This window comes from Sipha flava, unplaced genomic scaffold (assembly GCF_003268045.1).
Source record: "Sipha flava isolate LNK unplaced genomic scaffold, YSA_version1 35a_pilon_pilon, whole genome shotgun sequence".
Taxonomy (NCBI): domain Eukaryota; kingdom Metazoa; phylum Arthropoda; class Insecta; order Hemiptera; family Aphididae; genus Sipha; species Sipha flava.
In genome coordinates this window covers 2,158,226-2,185,419 of record NW_020273058.1, presented here as the reverse complement: position 1 = coordinate 2,185,419, position 27,194 = coordinate 2,158,226, and the positions used below count along the sequence as shown (strand labels likewise).

General features: G+C 31.8%; 1 protein-coding gene across 1 annotated transcript; it reads left to right on the top strand.

Annotated features, from left to right (window-relative positions):
- The first annotated feature begins 1,306 nt into the window (after nt 1-1,306).
- LOC112687621 (equilibrative nucleoside transporter 4) lies at nt 1,307-26,438 on the top strand. The gene is made up of 10 exons (XM_025560423.1): nt 1,307-1,915; nt 7,002-7,156; nt 8,013-8,144; nt 8,224-8,298; nt 11,175-11,395; nt 18,600-18,825; nt 19,107-19,294; nt 20,259-20,505; nt 25,887-26,215; nt 26,293-26,438. The coding sequence occupies exons 1-9, from the start codon at nt 1,770-1,772 to the stop codon at nt 26,186-26,188; spliced, it is 1,692 nt and encodes a 563-aa protein (XP_025416208.1). The 5' UTR covers nt 1,307-1,769; the 3' UTR covers nt 26,189-26,215; nt 26,293-26,438.
- Nucleotides 26,439-27,194: the final 756 nt, after the last annotated feature.

Below are 27,194 nucleotides of genomic sequence, written 5' to 3'. Positions count from 1 at the left end.
TCTAGGCAACTCAAACGAATTTACTTGTTCGACACCATTGATGTCTGATGACTTGAAAATTCTAAAAATAGATTTGCAAATTACTGCTAATTAATATTTTTGGTTGATACCAATTTCAAATTTCTAGGTCAGAACGGATAAGCTATATGAGGTTAGCCCAACTTTTAATATTTTGGTTTCACAGTGAAATTTTAAACTTGCAAGTTCTAAAAATTGACTTGCAAAATAATAGGACAGATTTTAAAAAAATTGCAATACTTAGGTGACCAATTTCAGGAATGTCAAAAACTTATTATTGAGACTAATATACTATAATAGTCAATAAAAAATCTAAGTTATGCTTATTTAATTATTTATACATTAAAATATATTAATTATACCTAGAAGTTTTGTTAAGATAGGACCCAAAATATTATAGACACTCCTTGAAATACAGCTCTGCGCATACTTATGTTTATAGATAGCATATGGACTTACTGTCACATTAAGTGATGGTTTAATGAAAATTCGCAGAGATGAAATTATTATAAAAATAATATAGTTTTAAAAGTGAATCCCATCTAACAATTCTTAGGGTAGAATAATATTATATTGTTTTATTATTATCAACGCTTCAACTACAATTAAAAAATGCTGTGATCAACCTATAATACATCACTTTTCGACAAATATGTAATTTAGATATGTCATTAAGGCGTATGTAGACTATATATATATATACCTATATATAGCGTTTATAGATATCTATATAAGAATCAAAATAACCAAACTTACAAGGAACTTTTTTCTAGCCGGAATCTGGGCATATTATTACACGCCTTCCCACTTTTTTTTTTTTATCTTGTACACTAACGAATTATGAAATATAGTTAAATATTCTAACTAGGTATATATATAATTTTTTTTATTAATTTGTGAATAATAAAAAAAAAAAATCATAAAAAATAACAATTTGTAAAATTACAATGTAAACCGTAGATACTGAAGGGGTTTGAAAATGAGAGCACATTTAGTGAAAAACAGTCAAACATTTCGTGCAAATAAGTGGGAATTGTAATCTGAAATTTGTAATTTTTCCTAGTTGCCTCGTTGACAGACGACTGTATACAACCGTTTATAGTCACGCGTTGTTTACATATTCAAGATAGTAAAACTTGACGGCCACATCGCTGATTTCCGTCGACGACCGCATTTCATCGATCGCGCCGTGCGTAACAACCTCGCCCCACTCGTGCGGAGAGTCAAGTCGCGTGCGCGCATGCCACCCCCGGCAATACACACACACCCACACACACTGAATAGAACTGTCTACGACCCTCTTAGAGTTTTTTACATTCACATGTGTGTCTGTGTCTCTATGTTTATGTGTGCGTGTGTGAAATTCAAGGCAGTACGCAAGTCCGTTGGGTACATACGTTTATGCTCGTTTCGCAGAAGGGTGAACCGTGCGCGAACCGCACGCGCGAACTTCATAACAATAATAATAATGTGTGCGCCGTTCCGTCATTGATAATAATTATAATAATAACAGACAGTGAACGTGAGTGTCTTGCGGATTATATAGACAATATATAAATAATAACATTGGGACAACTTTCGGTTTAAGAAATAATTATATTAAATATAATACTAATAATATAAGTGTGAAAAATGTGATAATCTGATAAATTCGTTGAGACTCCTACGATACGTATCCTCGTACTGTCCAGTGTATAATAAAGTGTGTACCATATATGCGGGTGGGCAATATTGCCTGACCTTGCGTTGAAATGGACGAGAACCTGAGCAGGGGTTATGTAGCCCTGGGCAAACGCAGCAACGTCTGTCCACTGTCTACGCCTCCGGTCGACTATTTGGGCAAGACTTATCTGGCTATGGTGCTGGCTGGTGCTGGTTTTCTGTTCCCATACAACAGGTACATACATAACATAGTTAACATTACTACTAACACCAATATAAATATCTACTTCGATAAAACTTGTAAGAAATTTTATTCCAAAATTCATTAATATGTATATCGAATGAACTTCTGAAGCAGCAATAAAAACCAAGAGAGGAGCAGAGACATTTTGGTTGTATTCTGAAATCAAATTTTTATTCAACAAAAAACATATAACAATAGGAAAGATTAATAAATTTAGAAATAATTTTATCCCAAAATTTACACCACTTATGAATTTCACTTTAAAAATCATATCCAAAAAAAATTAAAACTTAAAAAAAATAATGAACGGCATAGAGAATTGAAATTTTAAAATCAAAAATAAACAAGACATAAATAACACCAATAAAAACTACAAAAATAATACTAATAAAATATTAAAATAAAATAGTATTGTTAAACGACAAAATAAATTATTAATAACATGGTAAATTAATTTATAAAATTATTTAGAAATAATTCCAGTAAATAAATATAATACCATTATAATCTTTCACACTACTGTAATTGATAAAAAAACTTTAGATTTTATAAATAAAAATAATATTCAAAACTTAAAATCTAACCCAACTAAAATTTACACGAAACAAATTAATAAACTAATAACAAAATCGAAAGAAATCATACCTAAAGGCCAAAATAAAATAAAATTAAAAATAAAAATGGCTCCGTACTAATATAATATAAATTCAATGACAGTAGGAAGTTTATTTTCCAATAAAACAGAACTTTTAAACTATCAAATACCCACCCCTAGTCAATATTTTACATCCAGATACATAAATATCAAAATTAACGGGTTCAAATAAAATAATGATATTTTATGTCAAATGTACAAATTATATATTCAACTTTTCTGTTACACAAAAATACCTACCCATTCCATTTTAGTCATGAAGCAACTGCATCAATACAACCTGTATCGCGCCACCACTGCTTGCATCCATTCATACAATTGCATAAATAAGAAAAGCCGATTTAACTATTAATTAACTTTAAAACGGCTCCATTGTATAACCTTGATAAATATTTATAATAGCTCATAAAAAAATCAATTAAACATATACTGATACTTCTAAAAAAAAATACACTTATGATTGCATTGAAAAAATTAATACAATTAATATCGATCCAGAATACTAAATTATTTCTCTTGAAGTAAAAAAATTCTATACATCCACTTCTAAACATGTAAAAGTAAACATTTATAAAAAATTGTTTCCAATATTTTTTTAAATAATTGCAAAACACGGACAAAAAGTAAGAATGTACACCACATCAGTTTTTGATACAATTAATTTTAATTTGTCGGAATTAAAAAAAATAAAAATTCGATAAATAAAATGTTATGTTTCAGTAATTATAATAATAATATGAAGATAGTGATTTTTTTCAATCTAAAATTTTTAAAAAGATAAAATATTTCTCGTGTGATATCGGGTAATCCAGCTAATATTACAATACAAATTTATCAACAGTTAAAATTATATTCACTTTCGATTTTTTTTTTTTTTTTATTAAAAAGAAGTCACCAAGAAATTTTATATCACCTCTTATATTTTTTATAAAACAATACATTTTACTTTAACTTTATTTTACGAAACTAAATATTCTCTATGTAAAAATGTAAATAATTTTCAATTGTACTATTTTACTTGTTTTCAATATTATTCATATTCATTGTTTTTATACCGGACAAAACTAGTGTTAAATATTACACACAGAGCTAGTTTTAGCTCTTTCAGCACCCAGTGCAAGAATTATTTTGGCGCCCCTCCCTCTTAAACGACCAAAACATTCAATTTAAACAGACAGAATTTGGGAAGCTGGAGAAGTTCGTTCATAATCAAAAATGCTCAAAATAATTTTTCAAATTACCATACTTGTCACATATTTGTAAATCATACAGAGAAAATCAGCCACTACTTGCATATTGATATAATAATAAATAATTATAAAAATGACAAAATTAATTTTTATTAAATCATAATGAGAAAATTATTATTATTTCTACTTATAGTAGATAATTTGCGTTTCTAACGTTTCATCAAATTTATTTCTAATTTTTACGCCTCTCACGCGCTCTTCTAATTTTAGCGCCCGGTGTCGTCGCACACATCGATCGTATCTAAAGCCGGCCCTGATTACACATCACTAATATTCCAGATAAGAACTTTTAATCGGATTATAATATATATAACGATATATAATAAGTTATAAATATTATATAATTATACATATATAATCATCAAACCCATTTTTCGAAATAAAACAAAACACTTTATCTCAAATGGTTGCGCACCAGTTTAGTAATCGAACTAATTTCAATACAACAAATCATAACATGCCAAGACGGTCCCCCCTCAAAATAATCTGTGTTCAAAATATCCTCGTTAATTTTATCCTTTATTCAAAATAATTAGAATTATTTTGTTTATTTAGTCATCTAATTATATTAAAAATTATATTAAAAGCATTATATTAAAATAAAATGTATGTTATACCTTTCAATCTTCTCTCTTTTTTTTTTTTTTTTGACGGAAAAGTAACCAGTTATATATTTTTCAATTTTCATTTCTTGAAGACCTAAATAACGATAATAATAATTTAAAAATGTTACATATTTTAATATTTCTGATTTACCAATTAAATTTATCTTGGATGTAGCCCATTTAACTTCTATTTTACAAAAAGGAAAATTCCCGTCGAAAAAGATTTTATGAACAGTTAAATTCCCAAACGGCTCCGGTTTTTTACAACACAAATTCCTTCCCATTTCATTAAGACTTAGAACCGTCTCAAAATCGATTTGGTTAAAAATGTGTTAGTATTTTTTTAACATTATATTCTAATTAAATTATAAAAATTATTAAGAAAAATTTTACATTGGGCAAATTTTTGACGCACAATTTTTTTATATAATCCATAAGTGTTATTTCAATTGATGAAAATTTATCTATGATGTTTTCAATGAACTCATATTTTTATTCAATTTAGGGATTTTTACATGATTTCAAGCTTTAATTTAAGTCTCTGATTATATTTTGATTAGTATGTCAATAATCTTAAAACTATTTGGATGAACCATATTGAATTCACTGTTGAATTTACCGTGGAACGCGATTCAGTCATTTGTAGTTAAAGAATAGAAATATGAACACTCAGCCCATATTTCAGAATGAAAACGACTAACTGATATTATATTATTTTCAAAAATATAGTTGAGCATTTTGTCTATTTTATCGCATTTCGGTTTGATTGACATTAATTTGTCTATAAAACAACCCAAGTCGTCTGATGATGTTATGTAAGGAAGACCAAATAAACGTTTTAGTGCTGTTCCAATTTTAGAATCTTTGTTTCTAAATATTAATTCAAGTTCCACTGACTTAATCTTCCACCACCAACTTAGACACAAGTATAATGTTCATCCCTTTATGTTTACCAATTTCAAACGTTTGGAATTTACCTGTTCGTAAAACGTTTTTCGACTTGTTCTGGTTCTTTATTCAAAAATAAGGTAGGATTCCAGATAATTTCGGTACCGCTTTGCGTATTGACGTTCCCTATTCCAAACGATCCATAGGCTCAAATGGAACCTCCTGATTTACGACTTAACGATTGACCACGGTTTTTGATAAATAATAAAATATATAAATAGATTTAATAATCATTCGTTTTACTAAAATATATTATGATTAGATATTAAATAACATTTATTCATTTTATTATAATTTTTTATTGTAAAATAACTAAAATGTAACTATACTAAATAAAATCATTTTATTTTTGGAACCTTAAAGAAACTTAATAATTTAAAAATTACAGTTCAATTGCGGTAACCAATATATCAATATAAAGATTTCAGTTCCTACTATTTAAATGATTCTGGTTCCATAACTGGTTCTTTTCGGTTCGGTTCCTGTACTTGGTTTTAATTGAAGGAATAATATGATTTTTATGACTGACAAGAGCTAGTAGAATCTGTAATATAATATAATGTCTCGATCAAGAATGGAATTTCATATTTTAAAAATTTAATATTTTGATGTATACATAAATAAAATGAAAATTATATGAAAAAAATTTAAGAAGTAATTCGAATGTGCAATTAATTACTTATAATAACAATAGAGTATAATTATTATTAAAATTATTTAGTCAATGATAATATGTACCTATTTTTTTAATAGAGATTTACGGCCACTTTCCATGACAATGATAATGTAATTCATGTGTGACATGGTTAACTTTACTCAATAGTTTTAAGAAGAATGAGTACTTTTCCCAAGACCGACGCGACCCCTATTAATTATCGTATGCAGTATTCTACAAAAATATTTTTCTGGTCTTGAAAATCAAAATTAACTTAATTGGGATAGAAGAAAAAAAAATACTATAATTTCAAGTTTATCTGTAAAGAAATGAGTTAAGTTAAGTTAATTTAATTTATCAGTAATGAAATTTATTTATTCGTATGGCAGGTTAAGAATAAAATATGATTTACTTAACTTCCTACTAATACGATATAATTTAAAATATAAATTATGAATTGAAAAATTTTAAATTTTGTATATACATGGCATTCATTTTTCAAGTAACTCCGATGGGTCAACTGTCCAAGAGTCCAAATCAAGATCTAAAAAGAGAAAAAAATTTCCAAGAGGTCAATTTTGTCAACAAATGTTAACTGTGGGTCAGCTGACCCCCTGAACTCCCCCCTAGATCTGTCCCTGTCCCAATACAAGAGTGATTTCATTAAAATATATCAAATTAATTTCTTTAATACTTGGATTATTCTAATAAATGAGCAAACTCGTTCAACAATTTAAGATTTAAATAATTGTCTAGAAGATATATTTTTTATGTATTTGCTTCTTAAACAATAATCAAAGTACTTTTGTAGGATAAGTCACTTTTTGTTTCAGTTTTAATATTTAAGTACTTAAGTACTTAAATTTTATAAAACTACAAAATCCTAACTCCAGGAATAACATGACTTTAAAATTGTTCTGTTTATCGAAATGATAAATTTATATTTATTTTTTTTATTTTACAGTTTTGTCATGGCTGTAGATTATTTTCAGAATAAATACCCCGGGACAATGGTAGTATTTGACATGACAATGGTGTATATCATGGTTTCTTTTGTTGCCGTGCTGACCAACAACCTATGCGTTGAAATGTGGTCTTTTACGTGTCGCATCAATATCGGTAAGTCCTTACAACTATCAAAAATATTTTCAATGCCCAAAAAATACGTGCAATTAAATTGCGCATAATGTAAGTTAGGTATACTAAATAGCTGCTAATAGCTATTAATTTTATAGTAACTGTAATAAATGTAATTTTCAGAGACTTTCACAACGACCTCACACAATCCTATCCCGTTTCTTTATTTTGATTTACTCAAAATTCAATATAAGATACTTGAAATAATTTTAAACACCACTTTTTCATTATTTTATGTACACAGACCAAATATTATAGCTATAATATATTATAAACATAAACATTTTTAGTCGACTTTAGTCAAGTGATTGATTTTTAAATTATATCCAGTTTTTTTTTTTTTTTTTTTTGAACCATGATTTCCTATTCAGTGATATTTATTAAGCAATTCAATTAATAGTAATACATTATTTTGAAAATTTTCAGTAAGTTATAGTGTCTAAAAATTTTTCGATTTAATATATAATACGTTGATATCAAGTATTAATATCAATTTGTATATTGATAAACAAAGGAAAAATATTTACTTTAGCAACTAGCAATATAAATTATCAAAATTCTTAAAATTTCTGATTCATAGTTTTTAATTCTTGATCATGAAATATAACGGCAATTATTTCCATAATTCAAATATTATAAATATTATCAAATATTTTTCGTAAATATGCGTGATACAGTATTGCTCCTGACACATATTACTAAAAAACGAATGCATATGCATATTATTAAAACAGATTTAAAACTAATTTAATTTCGATATCAAAGATGGTAAAATATAGATGTAAAATTATGATTCTAAACACGTTTCTGATCAGTTTTCCGTTCGTTATGTTCACAGGTTATGGATTGACAATTTCGATGTTATTGTTCGTGGGCGCCGTGGAAATTTTGTGGGAAGAACTATTTACGCTGCGCATGTCCTATTGCCTCAACTTAACGGCACTTGCAGTGATTGCATGGGGCGCGACAAGTAAAAATTGAATTTGTCAAGAGAAAAAAAATTTCTTTATAATTTTTCAAATTTTTTCCTTTTTTTTTTTTTTCAACAGTCCAACAATCCAGTTTTTATGGTTATACCAGTATATTGCCAACAAAATACACACAGGCCGTCATGATTGGAGAAAGTTAGTAGCCCTTTGTCACTGTTTTATTTCGTAAAAAGAGAAAATGTTAAATAAAAAAACAATTTAACCATATAATATTAATTATATTAATAACGATAATTATATTATAGCCGTAGCTCGAGTTGGCAAAATTTAAGTATAAGAATTATGTTTGTTATTTAAAAAAAGTAGTGTTTCAATTGTATACGTTAATAAACAGTGAGGACTATGATCCTTATATCTCCCAAATAAACATTTTTATTAATTATATAGAAAATTATTAAAATATTGACAGTAGTAATTAACTTATTGTATATATTATGTATATTATAATAAATTACAAATACTCTCAATATTACAAACTCAAAAAGAAATAAATAAAAAACACCCATTGTCTATTTATTTAAGTAATTACGTTAATCTTAATATGTGATAAACAAATATATATATATATCGGTTTATCTTCCAACTTTAAATAATTTTTGTGTGACAAGTTTCTTGGCTATTTCTTTTACCATTAATTATCCAAGATTATACATAGTTTTTTGGAATACAGTTTTAAATGGGTGTTCCGATATCGTATTAATAATAATGATAATATATGCTTAAGTATCATGCATTTCTTTTCCAAGCAACCATGTTAATTATAGCACTAAAAGACTCTTTCGCGTTCAAAATATAACATTTTTATTAGGGATGGGCAAAATTGTTTGAACATCGATATTCGATGTATCGATACATCGATTTTTAAAATATCATTGTGTTCGATGTATTGGTGAAAACCATTGATGTTTAAGAACATCGAAAAATTTTTTTTTTCCTTTAGAGCTGCCATCTGTTGCACACCTTATATCTGTACAATCAACTATTTTGATGATTAAATAATAAATTTTAAGAGTTAAATTACTATTGTTTAACTTATATTTTTTAAAAATATATTAAATACTTATAATCAGATCTCGTAATTTCATGTATTTGCATGTTTTCTTTGCTACATCGAAAAATATACTAATTGAGATAAAAATCCGTTTCAAAACAATGGTAATAAAAATCTTAAGTTTAATAGAGCAAGTTTTTTATAGTTGATTTTTTTTGAGTTATTAGCGCATATTATTTTGTGTAAATTCAACGAAATCGTTTTTTGTGGAAGTCAAAAAAAAAAAAAAATTAGATCAATAAATGTTTGAATTCATTTTTATTTACTTTTCCGAGTTTGTTTATAAAATTCTTATTATTTTAAAAAATCCTTAAATGTTTTTTTTCGTGCATTTTTTAATGCATATTTGATCAAATGTTAGTGCATTTATTTATTGCATGTTTATTTATGCGTTTTTTTAGTGCATGAATTTACGAACCCTGATTATAACTGTATAATGTACACTGTATAACAATTTTTGTATACTGCATACTAAAATAATACAAACAAAAAAAATTCGAACTTATCGAACATAAACATTGATATTTAATCGATTAATCGATCCAAAACTTCGTGTTTTTTGCCATCTCTGATTTCTATAGAATTAATTGCAATTAATAATGATGAAAGATAATTTAATCAACTGGTTAAAGTTTTTTTGAGTCTTTAAATTTACGAAACCCTTGAACTATAGATGTTTTATTCACTTGAAATGTTGTAGCTAATATCAGTACATTTTTTTTCTATTATTTATATCTTATTTGTCCGATGAATATTTTACATTTAATATATCAATAAGTCTTGAAGAAACTCATTATATTTTTAGTTGAATATTTTATTTATTGTTGTTGATTGAAATACCTGAAAAGTAAAAATCTTAAAATACTTTAGAGTTTATACTATATTCATAAATCAGTGAAATAAAATTTATAAAATTATAATAATGATTATGACCACTATTTATTGAGATTAGTTGACTATCAATCATGATTTTCTACATCATATTTTAATTTATCAATTTTTATTATACATTTTTAAATTATAAAAAATATAATAAAGTAATCAATATAATTAGTTATGATCACAGGGCTCGGAAGTTGTAGCATTAAAATGGTTACTTTTTAACTCTTAAGTATACACTTAAAAACTCTAAAATATGCGTTATAAATAGCACAAAAAATAAAAATAAATATGCATTTAACTTGAAAAAAAATGTAGTTTTACAAATTGCTGGGCTCATTAGATACAGTCTGGACTGATTGAATTATAAACTGTTAAAAAAAATGTTAAATTATTTAAATATATTTGTAAAAATGTACTTATTATTAAATTATTTTATATATTTACCTTGGAAATTATTCTAGATTATTAAAATGTTTGATAATCTAATGCAATGATATAATAAGGGAATAACAATGACGTCACTAACAATTAATACATCAAATTGTTGATGAAATCGTAAAATATTATTTGATGAGGTCTATGTATTTCCAATAACTAAAATATTTTTTAAAAACATAATCAAGTAAATACAATTATTATCAACAAAATGTGATTATTTCCTACATTATCTAAAAATATACCAGAAAATAGCCTATAAACCCTAAATTAGCAAAATAGCAATAAAACCCGTAAATATACAAAAAATAGCAAAATTAAATTTTGTGTATGATATCCGAGTAGCGATAAACATATTTGTATCTTACTTTGGATGTTCTAAGATGAACCAAGAAAAATATGCATTTGCTAGAACTTCCGAGCCCTGGTTATGAAACATACATTTTGATAAAAATTTAAAAATGTACCATCTCATTTCGTTCTACAAAAACAAAAATAGTAAAGGTATGCCAAAATTTCGAAAAAATTAGTTGAGTACTTCATCCCCCCTAAGTTAAAGACTAATTATAGCAATATTTTTCTGTGATTTCTATTTAATATATTGTAAAGTGTATAATGTAATACGATAATGATTAATTTAAAGGTGCTGCTGGTCTATGGGTTTCCATCAATCGAATAACGACGAAAATGTTGACCGAGGACTTAAGGGTAAGCACGTTCAGTTTCTTCGTAATCAGCCATCTGGTGGTGATGACATCATGCATTCTATTCCAAATCGTGCAGTCGTCCGATTTTGTCAAATTTTACATTGCCCGAAGTGAAGAGTCGAAGAAAAAAATCTCGCTGGAACCTACGGAAGAATACGTGAGAATTTAGAAAGTTCTTAAATCTTTATATTATTATTTCGAACAATTAGTATGTAATTAGTGGCGTATTTTCAGTTTTTCCTAGAGTAGGGCAGTCGGTATGATCTTATTAAATTGCTGACTCGACGGCTCACTTTACCAAAGTGTTGATAAACGCGAGGGGAAGAAGACGTCTTTATTAGTTAATCGCTTAATGTATTATTGAAATAGTATGTTAACTGTTTGTAAGAGATAGAATCATCTACACCCATAGCATATGCTGTGGACTTATCAACTAATTTTATAGGAGAGCTAAGACTTTTTTTGTACCAAATGATTTTTAAAAACGTATTTTTTTATAAAACAGCGTTTCTCGACCTTTTTTTCATCACGACCCCTAAGATAGGTAAAAAATGAAATCATTCAACTCATGACCCTCCCTCCATTATAATAATAGATAATTTAAACTAGTATCTATTTTACCTGTTACAAAATATATTGAATCATTCACCATTAACAAAACAAATAACTAATATGCAAGTAAACATTGGTTCCATTCGCCACTTCTTATCTAAGCAAAAGACGCTTTTCTTTCTATGGTGGCATTAAAAACTGAATATAAAAATAATTTGTTATCATTAAAAAATAATTTACTTCTATGTATTTCCAATGTTGATCCATGACTAAATAAACTTTTGAGTATAAAACAATCAACAATAAACTTATTCATTTTTATCATTATAGTTATGTATTTATTTTCTATTTTTTATGTAAGTAAATGGTTTATTTTTTACATCAGTGGTTAATTATTTCTGACCAATACGACCTCTCTTCTAAGAGTTCATGACTTCCCAGTTGAGAAAAGCTGATATTATTATTATACTATAATGAATGCGATAAACATGTCAAGAAAAATAATTTGTTTACTCTATATCTTATTTAAAAATCGTAAATTAATAATACGTGAATTAATTTATGATATTGTGGCATTAATTTTATGATAAGACATTTCAATGACATTGAGACATTTTGAAGTATATACGAAGTATTAAATGTTTATTGGAATACGAATCAACTATATTGTATTTTGTACTAAGAAAATCTTTATGAACACATATATTCGAATTTACAATTCGCCAAGATCCCAGAAATTTATAATAAATTTTTTTTTTATGTTCATGATATAAGATCAACTATTATTAGATTTATATTACTCTGTGATAAAAAATAAATGTATGTAAGCCCGGCAATGTATTTTATGCATTTTAGTGTTATAAATGATAATAAAAATGAATACATAATTTATTAAAAGAGAATAATTATTATTTTAATTTGTACAATATAATTTACATTATCATTTTTTGAAGAGGTATAATACGAAAGAAAAATACTATAGGATTAAAATTCAATTTTATTATTAAGTCAAAAACTATTTTAAAAGAAAGCTTATACTGATATTATAATAAAAAACTATATATATATCACATCGACATTTTAATTAATTGCCTTCAAGTAAATAAAGGATTTCGGTAATTCAACCTCACCTTTGATTAAAAGTATTGTTTGATAGCGTGGCTTAATCGTTAATTATTAAAAAATATAAATGTTATTACTAATTGATAATCAGATAATTGTTAACAATTAAAATAATTATAAGATTTTATTTTTTTATTTTTTTATTAGCTTCTTGTATACAATTATAGCTCAACAATTATAGATAATAACAATTAAAGATAATAAAAATTACAGGTAATAACAGTTGTACAATACAATTTACATAATATAGTAATGTTTACAAAGAAAGATAAAAAAACAGAAGAGCAAAAATTAGATGTTAAAGCCAACCTCCAATATAAATGCTATGATTTGAGTTATAGCTATTTTTGAATTAGAGTTCAGGATAGAGGTCAGGGGTAATATTAAAAGCTTATAGGAAGTTAAATAAAATGGTGCGTTTTAAATGCAAGGAAGGACATTCGAACAGAATGTGATAAATATCACATAGACTTTCTGTTAAATGTAGGGTGTAGAAAGGAGCGTCATTTAAATCTAATTTGTATGCATAGGCAGGTAAAAATGTATAACCTGAACGTAGACGATTAAATTGTACGATGAATTTTCTCGATAGATGGAGGTTGTTGAATCAGTTGTTATAAAGGATTGAAGGAACAATATATTTATATGGCGAATACTGCTGGTAGATTTGACCACTGGTAGGCCCAGAGGTTCTTTATGTGGTAAGGTATAAATGGAGTGAAATCGGAATGAGGAATTTGGATTAGAGGACAAATTATAATTAATCTAACTAATAAGTTAGACGTATATTTGACAAGACTATCAGCGATCTCATTACCATTAAATCCCTATGTGGCTTGGGATCCACAGAAATTGGATGGAGTACTTTGACTGGTATAATAAAAGGGTAATATGTTTAATAAGAAGCACAAGTGGGGGAAGATGGGATTTAAAGGGATTGGATTTGAGTGCAAGTAGGCAAGACATGAAGTCAGAGGCTATTAAGTAATTGTTAGGAGCAAGGTTAGAGATATGTGTTAGCGCTTCTATGATGGCGTAGCACTCAACAGTGAAGGAAGAAGACGAAGGAAGTAAATTTTTTGTGAAAGACATGTATAGCTCAGGGATATAAAATGCATAACCTGTAGAGAAGGGAGATACTGATCTGTCGGTATAAGAATACTGAGAATATTTTGTTGTCATAGAGTGAGACATGATTTGTAGTTCCTTAGAAGATAGGGAAGAGAAATTGTTTTCTGTTTGGACAGATGAAGAGTATAATAAAGATTCGTAAGATTGTTCATAAAGCGGGAGCTTGGTTGATCTCATAATAAATTGGTGAAAGTTTGAGAGAGAGAGTTCGCTGAAATTGCAAGAATGGAAATTGATTTGGAAACGTATTGCCAAGTGAGGAATAACAAATAATACATGTTAAAAATAAGATGGTTTGAGTGAGCGAGTTGCTTCAGAATAAATTTGTTGGTTAACCATCGGCATCTGATGTTGAAGGGAGCACAGTTTGATTCTACTCCGATGACCGGGCAAGGAGTAGATCTTAGGTAACCCATAATGTTTATGAGGCAAGAAATTTACAGTTTATTTATTTTTTTCCAATTTGAGAATGATGCTGAGCTGAAAAAAAACAACCGTAATCGAGTTTGGAGCGTATGAGGGTACGGTAAACCATTAGTAAGCTAGATGGGTGGGAACCTCACCAGGTATTAGTTACTGTCCTGAGTAAGTTGGACCATCGGGAAACGGTGGCTGTGAGTGATATTATATGTGAAACCCGACGAAGTTTGGCATTTAAGGTGATACCTAGATAAGTGATTTTGGGAACATAAGGGATGATGTTGTTGTCAAAATAAGTGTTTGGAGCATCAAAATATCTTCGTCAGGTGAAAATGACGGATTTGCATTTCTCTGGGGCGACTAAAAATGAGACTTTATCTAGTATGAGTTTAAGATCTTTAAGGTCTAGGTTTTAGAGAGCAATAATAAGATAAAGGGACTTATTGGTCATAAATATTACCATATCATAAGCATAATGAGGCATTTATGACTCTTCATAGCTAGATGTTTTTCTATTATACTCATATAAACATTGAAGATTATTGGACTAATACAACTAACCTGCGGTAGTCCTATGAATTTGGTACGAGTATTATAAGACCCAAAATGAGAGGAGAAAATGCAGTTTCTTTTATTGAACAAAGAGATCAATATGTTGCAAAATTTTTGAGGTACATGTAATGAAATAAGGTGTGAGATAAAAGTGCAAATATTGACTGAATCGAAAGCACCACGTATGTCTACGAAGGTGGCTACAAAAAACTCTCTATTGTTAAAGGAATGGTATATATTTTTTATGAATGACGAGAGATATTCTATCGTACCCCTTCCTTTCCTTTTTGGAATTTTGTTTAGCAATGGGTATGACTCTATATGCACACCATGTAGGCGGAATTTGTTGGGTTGTAAAAATGTTGTTCATTAAAGCAAGGAGAGAATCTAAGGCAATAGCAGAGAGGTGTTTTAATATGACCGGCGAGATATTGCCGAGACCGGGTGCGGTGGATTTCCTTGAGGTAATAGCGTAAGTTAGTTCAGACATACTGAAATTAATTTTTAGAACATAGGTGAAAAGACATTGTGGTTGTAACACGGAGCAATTTCAGAATCAAAAGGAATATAACATAGAGCAATTTTAGAACAAAAATCATCAATCATCGTTGTCGGGGCGTGTTGAAGGAGTTATGCAATTTTTAAATTTCCTAACAACAGACCAAAGGTATTGTATGGTATTAGACGGTTTGAGATTTGAGCAAAAAAATTTCCATTTATTTCTCTTTTCATTTTTAAGAGTTCTGGTTGTAAGGGTGCATGCATTCTTATATGAGAGAAAATCTGTAATGGAGCCAGTACGTCGGAAAATTCTAAAAAGTAAGAATTTATCATTGACTACTTCCGTGCAGGTGGAGTTCCACCACGGTGGGGAGGGTGGAAATATTTTTGTATTTGGTCTTTTGAGGAGAATCGTTGCTTTGGCTGATTTGTATAAAATTTTGGTGAAAGAGGAATAGGACCTTGCTGAAGATATATTGTTTGGTAAGATAAAAACTGAATTTTGTATTTGGTGAAAAAAAGCTACCCAGTCAGTTTTATTGAAATTATAATGAATCAGTTTATGTTGGGGAAATTTGAGCGAGAAGTAGAGGAAATAGAGTTAGTAGTCAGACATAAGTTAGTTTTCATAATGATCGGGATGTGATTACTGCCATGAGGTTCGCTAAGTGTTTGCCAGGATAAGTTTAAAAAATCAGTAATAAGTTTTAAAGTCTGATATGGGTCGGACTACCGTCGTTTAATATACCGAGGCCTAGGGAATCGATTATATTATATATATATGATTGCCACGACGCAAATATGAGTTTGAGCCCCATGCCGAGTGAAATGCATTGAAATCGCCACACATAAGGGAATTGTACATAACTAAATTAAAAAGAGACTACCAAAGGAGGAAAGGGATATTTATATTGTTAGGAATATAACAAGACCAGATTTTTACTGGGGTAGGAACATGTGTTATTACAACCTCAACTCTGATGAGATCTATTTTGTGGCTGATGAGTCTGTTTCTGGTAAAGTCATTAATAGGAATAAGCTTAGTTTTAAAAGAGTTATGTATGGCTATGCCGCCATAACCCTCTGGGTGATCAGTTCTGAAGATTTTAAAATTTGATATGTTCAAAAGGCGTGAAGGAAGTAGCTAGGTTTCAGAGATAATAACTATGGAACATTTGTGGACTGAAATTAGGTTCTGTAGAGAAGGAAGGCAGGCTGTGAGGCTCCTAACGTTATATTCAAGGATATTATAATTGATAGCAAAATGTTTTTTGTTGGAGTTGTGGTACATATTGACTATAATGTGTTGTGGTGTCTTAGATGTTGTAATAATTAGTATTAATCTAATCAATTGAGACAGATTTAGAAATAGCAAGGATGAAAGTTAAAGAAGAATCAATTAGGCAAGGTAAGAAGGCGAAAAAGTAGAGGAAAGCGAAGGAGCATTTATAAGGGATTCGGATAATTTGTATGACAAACTGTTTATCCAGAAAAAATCATCAACGTTATTTCCTGTTAACTTTGTTTGGCAAGTATAATTGTTTAAGGAACTCCCGTTAGGAGAAGTGTAGGAAGATTCCGCTGGTAAGGTAATTTTCTTTTTTTTATTCACTTGGATTAGATTTTAATTGTATTTTTTTTTTATTATTGAAGTAATAGTGGCTATTGTTTAGGGTAGAGAAGTGCTCATTGTGATGAAGGGTGTCAAAATCCATAATTTCGGAGATAAGAGGCTATTTGTAATGTCGAAGTATTTGAATGCAGAAGTATAGTGCTTATTTTTTTTAAACGCAACCGCGTCTTTGTACGATATGTTTTTGGGACCCATGATTTTTTAATATCCTTTTGATGGGACCACTCTCGGTAGGAACGATTCGTGGAAAGATGAGGGAGTTTGCAGTAAAGACAAATAGGGTCGATGACTTGCACGGAAGGGCACGAGTCTAATAATTATTTAGATTCGCCGCAGTGGCTGCATCTCACGTCGCTACGACAGTATTTTTGGGTATGTCCTAATCTTAAGTAGCATTTGCATTGGACCGGGGAGCGGATGCTTGGCATTACTTCAAATAACATATTGTAGATCAAAATGACGGCAGGTATTTCGGGAGATATGAACTTCAACTCAACTGTGCGAGTCTGTATGACTTTCCCATATTTTTGAATGGAAATGCGTTTAATTGAAACAGAGAAACACTGACTCTCGGAAATTCTTTTTCAAAAATGCGATTGTTTAATTTAATTATACCGTACGAAAATATAAAATTGCGAGGAATATACGCGAGAAAAACCGTTCGCGTGAAAAATGTCGGAATTTAAACAAATATTGGCATTGATAATAGTGTTGAAGGTAATTTTGATCTTTTTGGGGCCAGCAGGTTTGATGTTGGTAATGCCTGCAAATTTGGTAGAGAAAAATTTTATAACGCTAATGGGATGCCAATTACCCATATTTTTATTTTGGTCGAGGCTCTCGGCTAGAATTATTATCGGGCCGTTATAATCTGTTTGAAGGAACGAAGTAGAATATTATTATTAATGCTAGCAGACATATCGATATTTGAGTTGGACGGTAGAGACGACGAAGTGCTATCTGTAGATAAGCTAACGACGGGTGTGAGTTCATTAGGTTGATTATTGATGCGTGAGCTGTTTGAATCGGGCAAATTATAAGTTTCATTGAAGTTGAATGTGGAATAGGATCTATTTAAAATCGGTGGGTTTTCATTTATTTGTTGAAAATTAGGTGCAACTGGACAAATGGTATTTTTAAGTACCTTACCGTTTCCACCGACAATGCTGAAACCAGGTGATAGTGCCGTATTTTTGGTAAGCGAGGGTTTGATTTTGGTTGTGACCGGTGTTTTGCGGCTATTGCCTCCCGAAGACGACGACAATAAGAACAATAATTAGATGTATAGATTATTAAAACCGGATTACTATCAGTGAAACGCACAGAGACACGACCGTAAGCAACGACTGCGTGAACACGAATGTAGATTTGATTTATAATTTACTACCTATACAATATACTTTTATGTATACCTACCATACATTGATGGTTACATTCCTTTGTTTCATAGATCGATTCCGAACAATCACAACCAGAACCATTGGCTGAGACCAGTCTAAGCACTGGAAAAATATTTAAAGACGAAAATCTATTCAGCTTTGCAAATCCCATGTACGACCCGAATGCCAATAGTATGCCCACGTTTAAAGTAGAAGACGTCATGGTACACGTAGATACTGGAAACTCTTTTAAGCTTCGAAAATCTAACTTATCCGGACTGTGGGATGCATTTAAGAGTAAGTAAAATTAACATTATATTAGATTTATATTATTATAGATATTCTGTCTATTGCAAATAAAATATTACTCAATAATATTATTATAATTATGAAAGCTCGTGAATTTTGCATCTTTACTATTACATAATATACTATCATAGTATTACTAAAATTTCATAATGTCACCTACCTCTAAAGTTTCGATACTTTATTTAAGTTATTGAATTTGCATGTAAGTAGTTGATAAACAAAAGAGTTTTCATCAATTTTTTATCGTTTTGTCTATATTTTTAACACAGGTGGATACAATTTGAGAAAGGAAGTATCAAAAATCATATGGAAACAAATGTTGGCAATTTTCTTATGTTACTTCGTAACGCTGAGCATATACCCAGGAGTACTTACCGATCTGGTCAGCCCTAGATTTGGCACGTGGATGCCAGTGCTCGTGATGACCGTTTTCAACTTATTCGATCTCATAGGAAAGGTAATGCGCACGTTCAGTATTATTGAAAATTTAAGCCTGGAAGATAAGCGGTTGGAAGAGAATATTGATATATTTACGTGTCAAGCTTTACATGAAAGTTGTACATGATAATATTCAAATTGATAAAATTAATACAAATATCATATAAAATTCGTTCTATTGTGTTAAAATATAATTTTTTAGATACAATTCCAATCTAGATTGGTATTGTTTTGAAAATTTTCACTCTACGCATTGATATTTTCCTGTATAAAGAAAATCCATAACATGGTAAAAAATGTAGATATATCTATACTACAAAAATAATTAACATTTATATATATGATATTTTTTGTATATTAAATTTTCACAAGTATAAAATATCTGAATATGATATTCGCTTGAATTATCGATGAATGCTCTAATTGTTAAAATATTGAAACATTGCTAAGACATAATTAGTGGTATAATCATAAGCTTTGGTCCCTCATCATTCAAAAATCTGTTGTAAATATTTTTGTAATTTTAACACAGTTTATAAACTATAAATCAATGTACATATTATCGATAATAAATATAAATTGTTAAAAACCAATTATAGGTCCTACTTGGAACTTTCGAAATGCTGCAGGTTGTATGTGCCATATCATTGATAAATATATATTACGTATTAATCAATGAAGCTATATTTTATGTGAATAGAAATTTGTAAAGTTAAGTAAAAAAACACTGAGCATTTTTAATTCAATAAAAATTATTGTACGTACTGGACTTGAATATAATTTATGCATTCAAAAGACTTTAAAATCCCCTCAAATTAACTCAACGTTTCGTAATGTCTACATTACGAATAATGATAATATATTATTGTAAAAAACTGAATTCATATTAATTAAACGCATTTTCAAAAGTACTCCATACTATTTGAATAACCTAGACTCAAATATATGATAATATTCGTCTCCGTGTATATTTCTACTCACAGTTATTTGCTGCGTATTTGTACGAACGATGGGACGACAAGATATTAAAGAGTACCAAGAAACGTCTACTAATGATTCCCGCCATCCTGCTGGTTGTATTCGTCCAACATCCGTTCCATACAAAAATCTTAAGCGAGGTCTTAATTTTTGCGCAGACAGCCATACTCGGCGTGTCCAATGGCATCACAGGCAGCGTGCCAATGATCTTCGCACCCGCTAAAGTTGTCGAAGAAAGACGTGAACTTGCCGGTAATTATACACTCATATTCAATAACGTATAATATTGCATTAGATTATATTTGTAATTTCATGAATTAGACGAAAGTATTAGTTAATTCAAATATATTATTAATTTTATCGGTTACAATTCAAGTTGATTAGATTCTAGAGATGGTGTATATTTTTGTCGATTTAAACAAACCTGACAAAATTACGATAAGAATCAAAAGCGAAAGAAGTTTCTAGTTAAAATCTACACAACGATATTATTTGAAAGTTATGCCACTAGTTATTATAATTATTTACCGTTTTTAGTATAAAACTAATATTTTTCTCACACTTGTCATAAAAGTATGATGTTGTGACAACTGTTTTGATGAAAAATTTTACAGATCAAATTAATATATTATAATTTAAATAATGTATAGTTAAAAATGTACCTAGTTTTATGATTTAAATTTATACCTAGGTATTTATGGGTTAGAAATCTACATAATACTTTCTATGGATGTATGTAACTCTATTTTGTTATCTTGTAATATTCAAATTTAATTTAATGGTCATCAGTGATAACTCATTACTTTGTCTTCGATTTACACGCGGTTAAATGCAAATAAATATATAATATATATAAATAATACAATATTTAAAAATTAATTTTATTGGACAAAACACAACAACATTTCAAATGTCTTATCACCTAAACGGTTCCTTCTTGGTGTTAATATTTGACTTCTACTGCTAAACAAGCGCTTGACAGGTGCAGATGAAAGAAGTTATATTTATGAAACTCAAGTTTGATTAAATATATCATAATTTTAATACTATTCCATATAAATCGGTATATTTATTTTATTTACCAAAAACTCATAAATGATTACTGTTACCCTGTTGCTATTCTCAATATTCACTAACACGATTTAAGATCTATATACACTAATACTATATAGCCGTGGCCACTATTCAGTGATTACTGGTTGGCTTTTATTATTATTAATTACTTTAATCTAAGTTTATACATTGTTATTTATAGAACGTTCCAGCCAAAGATTGAAGTTATATGTCCATGTGTTAACACAATTATTGTCTATATTATTATTATAAGAGTATAATATTAGCTATTAGGTATACGTATATTAAATTCCGGGCGTACTTAAGCATTGGGCAGTGAGTATCGCCCAGTCGTCCATTATACAGGAAAAAAAGTTAATCGTTATAAAATTTAATGGTATTATTTGAAATATGTAGTAGTTTTTCGTTTATAGAATATGTATATTTAAAATTTAAAACGCATATACGGTAATACTAAGTATTTATTATTCTTCGTTTCATTTCCCACAAAAAAAAATTATCTTTTTAATTATTAATTAAATTATTAATTTTTAATTATCTAGATAATTTATCTTAGATAACCATTTTATTTAAAAAAACATGGATAAAAAGATACTTCAAATTATTATTATCTAGATAAGATAAAAAGATTAATGTTTTTATCTAGATAAATCATCTAGATAATGCACAACAGTGGTTAAAGTGAGAAAAATGTTGTGGGGGGGACTGTATGCATCAAAAATTGAGGAGCGTTCCCCTTTTTTTCTTGTGTGTAAACCGCTCAACAGGGAAGAAAGTAGGTTTCCCCATTACTGCCTCCCTGACAGCATCATTTATTAAATGAAAAACAATACATACAACAATACATATTAAATACTTAGAATACAATAAATTACGACTAATTACAACAAATTGGGGCCTCTAACCACTCTGAGTTGGCCAGCCGTCTATGGACCACGCTCATTAAAAGGCTGCGTTTCAATTGAGACGGGCCTCCGACGTTGGCATGAGCCTTGCCAAAGCGGCCACTGCCTTTTTCTCCCTTGCTGACACTGCGCTGACGTACTCGACAAACGACAACCAGATATCCAGTCGAACTCCCAGGTATTTCAACGAGCGTCTAACCGGAACCTGACACTCATGGATGAAAATCCTTGGCTCGCGAAACGAGTTTTTGTTAGTCAGGACCACACACTCCGACTTCTCGAGCCATGTGACTGGCATGCAGAGGTCGTCGTCCACCAACAGGCTCCTCACATACATGTAAGACCAGAGGACTTTTATCATGTATTCAGGAACAGCAGCTCTCCGCAAAGCCTCGTCAATCAGGGTCCACGGCGCCGAATTGAACGCGTTCTTGACATTCAGAGAGATGAGTACACACAGGTTCCTGTCCTGTACCGGGCCACGTTTGGTGCTGTAGGCCATTCTCAGGACGTCCTCAATTGCGTCGGTGGTAGACATCGCCCGTCTGAACTCGTACTAGGTATCGCTAACTGCTCCGGTGCTTACGATATGCGACTCTAGCCTGTTGAGCAACACCCTCTCGAAGACCTTGCCGGCCTCATCTAGCAAGCTAATTGGCCGGTAGCTAGAGGGAATTTCCGGTGGTTTGCCTTGCCCTTTGTGTAGCAAAACCAACCTCGCGTGCTTCCACCTCGACGGAAAGTCCCCGTTAACGAGGCACGCATTGTAGCACTCTACGAAGACCTCCGGGAATTTACTGAACGCCAACCGGATGATTTCGTTCGATACAAGATCGGGTCCCGGAGCCTTGCCTGATGGTATTCTAGCAACGGCGCGACCCACTTCTTCAATGGTTATCTGGGGCATCGACGTAAGCGCATCAGATAGATCTGCCAGAAATGCCGGTATTTCCACCACCAAGGGGATGTCTTTCCAGACCGTGGGGGGTGGTGATGATAATAGTCCACGGGCCACTCTGACTGCAAGTTCCCGGTCCAAGGTCAAGGAACAACGTCCGAGCTTTTTCGTCACCAACCTTTACGGGATTTCCCAGGGATTATTGTCCACGGAGAGGCACAGGTCCTTCCAGCTCTTCTCCTGGGCTATCCCGATCACACGCTTAAGCTCCACTCTCGGTCTACTATAAGCCTACCGTTCTGCTTCACGTGACGTCCCCGGTGACCTGTGCCCGACACGCTGATAGCTTCTACGAGCGGCTCTTGCGGTCTTGCGCAGATCCGCGATTTCACTGCTCCACCAGTGGCCTCTTCCCTTTCAGGACGGCTCTGCGTGGCATCGTCACGTCGCATGCTGTCGTCAGGAGATGGTTGAGACGGTCGGCGTGACAGTCGGAAGTCGCGGTTGCAGACAACCGAGAGGGGGCACCCACGAGGTCCCAAGAGATGCCCACCACCTCCGGATTCAGCTTTTTGACCGACCAGCCGGCGGTCGAGGCTCTTACATGACCACTTGTGTAGCGGTGAGCTTTTGGTGGTATCATGGTATATTTTATATATATGTGGTCGCTCACGGTGTAGTCCTCGAGTACCTTCCAACCCCTCACCAGTTGGTGGTTGATCGGTGAGGGCTTCACCATCGTTAGGTCAATGACTGAAACCGCATTCACCCTCCGATATTTCGGTGTAGACCTCGTGTTGCAGACCATTATTCCGAGTGACATCGCAAGATCCGACAAGAGAGCCCCTCGTAAGTCATCCGTGGCCGATCCCCATCCGGCAGAGTGCGAAATCGCCAGTTACAATGAGGTTGTCCTGACCACTGGATGCGTTTCGGATAGACGCTTCAAGGCCACCGAGGAAAGCATCCAACACCAGAGTCGTGCAATTGGGACTGCAATAACAACTGTAAAACAGTATTCCCTCGACTCTTGCCCAAGCGAAGCCCACGCCAGCACCGTGGTTGGTCACCACCGGGCGTGTCTTACCCATGACAAATATGCCGCACTTTCCGTCGGCACTCTGGATCCACCGCTCGTCATCACCCAATGGTCGGTGGTAATCGCTGATCAAGGCAATCGTTGCATCGACTTCGGTAATGGTCTGGAGGAGCAGTTGTTGAGCCATCCAACAGCGGTTTAGGTTTATCTGAATCACATTGATCCTAACCGAAGGGACTGCTCCCGGAGGGTTGCTGTGGTTTGGACACATCACAGCTGTTCGGTCGTCGCCTGAGACAGGTCCACAATTTTGGCGAAGGCACTGATTACCGGGGCAGGAGCCTTGCAGATGACCGCCCTGTGTCCGGTCTCTCCGCAGCGTCTGCAGCACTCCTTCCTGTCTGGGCCCTCACATGCTTTGGATGTATGACCATAAGCGAGACAGCGGAAACATCTCACTTTCACTTCAGCCATCCTAACTCTGCAGCTAACCATGCCGACCCGCAGCCGACCGGAACTGATTAGTCCATTAGTCCCGCCCAACGGGAGGGATACTAGTGCAATCTGGAAGCCTCCGAACCTTTTCCTGATGCTAATGACCTTCATGGTCTTCTGACCAATACCGACAGAGCTAGATACGGCCTGGAGCACTTCGCTGGAGCTTGTCCACTGGTCGAGATCCTATATCTCCACCAAAGCTCTTTGTTGAAGATCTGGCACCTCAATCCCCGGATCTGCGGACCACCACTTTAGCGCGGACAGCCTCGACCCGGGTCCGGTCGCCACGGACTTCTATGAGCAGACCGCCAGACTTGGCCTGTCGCGAACCCACCACACTGTCACCGATGATCTCTGGACTCACCCCGCCCCGAATTCTCCTGGCCAGCTCTAGGAACTCTTCAGTCCTGACTGAGAATTGCTGATGGGCGCGTTCTGGCACGAGGCTCGGTGGTGGCGATCCTGGCAACAGGTGCACCACCGTCCGGCTTAATGGTAGACAGAACTGGTTTCGCCATTTTCTTTTTCCTTTAGAAGGTTAGGTTCTTCCTTTGGAAGGAGCGTTCACCTACCTAATTCTAAATCTTACCAACTTTTTTTAGGAAACCCATAAGGTCTAAGCCTCTTCTGTTACACATATGTGTTCTTAAAAAATTAATTTTCATAAGGCGTAAAAATAAATTTCCCTCAAAGAAAAAGAATTCTATACATATGCCTGCTCAGTAAAAATAAATTGAAATACATTAGTACTGTAATATATAAATAAAAATAAATATAAGTACTTTATATATTATAACTACATATTATTTCTTTATTCCACTTTTTCAAATTAATCAAAAAAATAAATTTTTATGTAATATTGTAAGATTATAATAAGTATTGTATATTCAATATTGTATTTTAGTGACCAATGCCATAAAACGTCCAACCGGACTTTTGGCGACTTAAATTAAAAAGGACGCATAATCTTACCTAAAATAAGAAGCTCCAACCCTCCCCCACTTAAATCACTGATGCACAACACTGTACATATTGTACATGTCGCCTAGTCGTTTTCCTCACGATTCACCACTGCAACCCTCTAAAATAACGTGTTAAAAAATGTATTCATCCCGAAAACCGACGACCGTGCGCTAAACAGAATTTGACGAGAAACTACGCCCACGTAGAAAAAATAAATAAAAATAAAAATTATAATTAACATCAGTATTTCTCGCAGGCAATATTATGACGATATCGTACATAGCCGGTACGACGGCGGGCAGCTTGTTCGCGTACATACTGGACCGAATCATACACTTCGAAATCGACTACCCATTTAGCTCGGCGGGCGAGTACCACAGGTTACCGGGCACTATCATGCTCAGCAATCTCGAGGTGTTCAACCAGAGCATTTTGATGGTCGTCGACCCCGTCAACGGCACATCGTCGTCGCCGTCGTCCGTGCCACTGCTGCAGACTACCGCCTCACACCTCAACACAATTCATGTCAATTCCACAGCGACCATGTACCCGGTGTAATATTCTCGGGCTCCGCAGCCACTAAATGTACACATAATAATAATAATAATAATACTAATACCGATACACAAAATGATATTACATTATGTATTGTGTATTTACAGGGTGTCCCACGAAGATACGCCTGCTTGCGTTTTGCTATGTCCTTGGATAATAAAGACAATCAAATTCTGTAAAGAGAAAAACACAAGTATTCATATTTTAATTACATTTTCATGTTTTAGTGAAAAAAAATATATTTTATAATTTATAGTGTTTTGAAATTATTAGAAAATGAAATAAGATCATATCGAAACATTGTGTTATGCTACACTATTTTTTCGTAAACCCAATATTATGACAAATCAAGAGATAATAACGAAAACAATAAAGTTGAAACGTCAACATTTTTAAAAGAATAAACCTTATTATTAAACTTATATATTTTCAATTTTCTCGAAATTAATGTATAAAATTATTTTTTTTAATTCTTTACCAAGACATAAAAATGTAATGAAAATATAGAAATACTTTGTAGTCCTTATTTCTCTGACTCATATTCAATTAACAGAATTTGATTATCCCCGTAATCTCAGAATACATATTTGAAATGGGTTTACCTCCGTGGGTCGACCTGGAATACATACAAAGCCATTCAAAAGTCATTAACAAATAGTAAATATAATATATATGTATAATAGGTATATGAATATAACTTTTATATTATATTACATACTGTTATGTCGTAAAATACGATAATATTATCATCGTTCATCATAAATATTTTTCCATCACGTACAGTCACAATTTAAGATATACGATTTAAGTTATATCTTAACCGTGCGTATAGTCAATGTTAATTATAGTAAATATTATTTAAAGTATTAAATAAGTATTTAAATAAGTATAGACATTTTTCAATAGTAATCTTGTAATTTATTTTTAAAACTATATGGAGAATGTAACTAAAAGATATGCCGAGTTCCATAACAATAATAATTTTCTGCAAAATGTTCAGAATTCCCTG

What these genes read in the sequence shown, in the direction of transcription:
- LOC112687621 (XM_025560423.1), top strand. Translation starts at nt 1,770, where the DNA reads ATGGACGAGAACCTGAGCAGGGGTTATGTAGCCCTGGGCAAACGCAGC. An exon ending in TACGTGTCGCATCAATATCG is followed by an intron (nt 7,157 to 8,012) that starts GTAAGTCCTTAC and finishes TTATGTTCACAG; the next exon opens with GTTATGGATTGACAATTTCG. An exon ending in ACTGTGGGATGCATTTAAGA is followed by an intron (nt 18,826 to 19,106) that starts GTAAGTAAAATT and finishes TTTTTAACACAG; the next exon opens with GTGGATACAATTTGAGAAAG.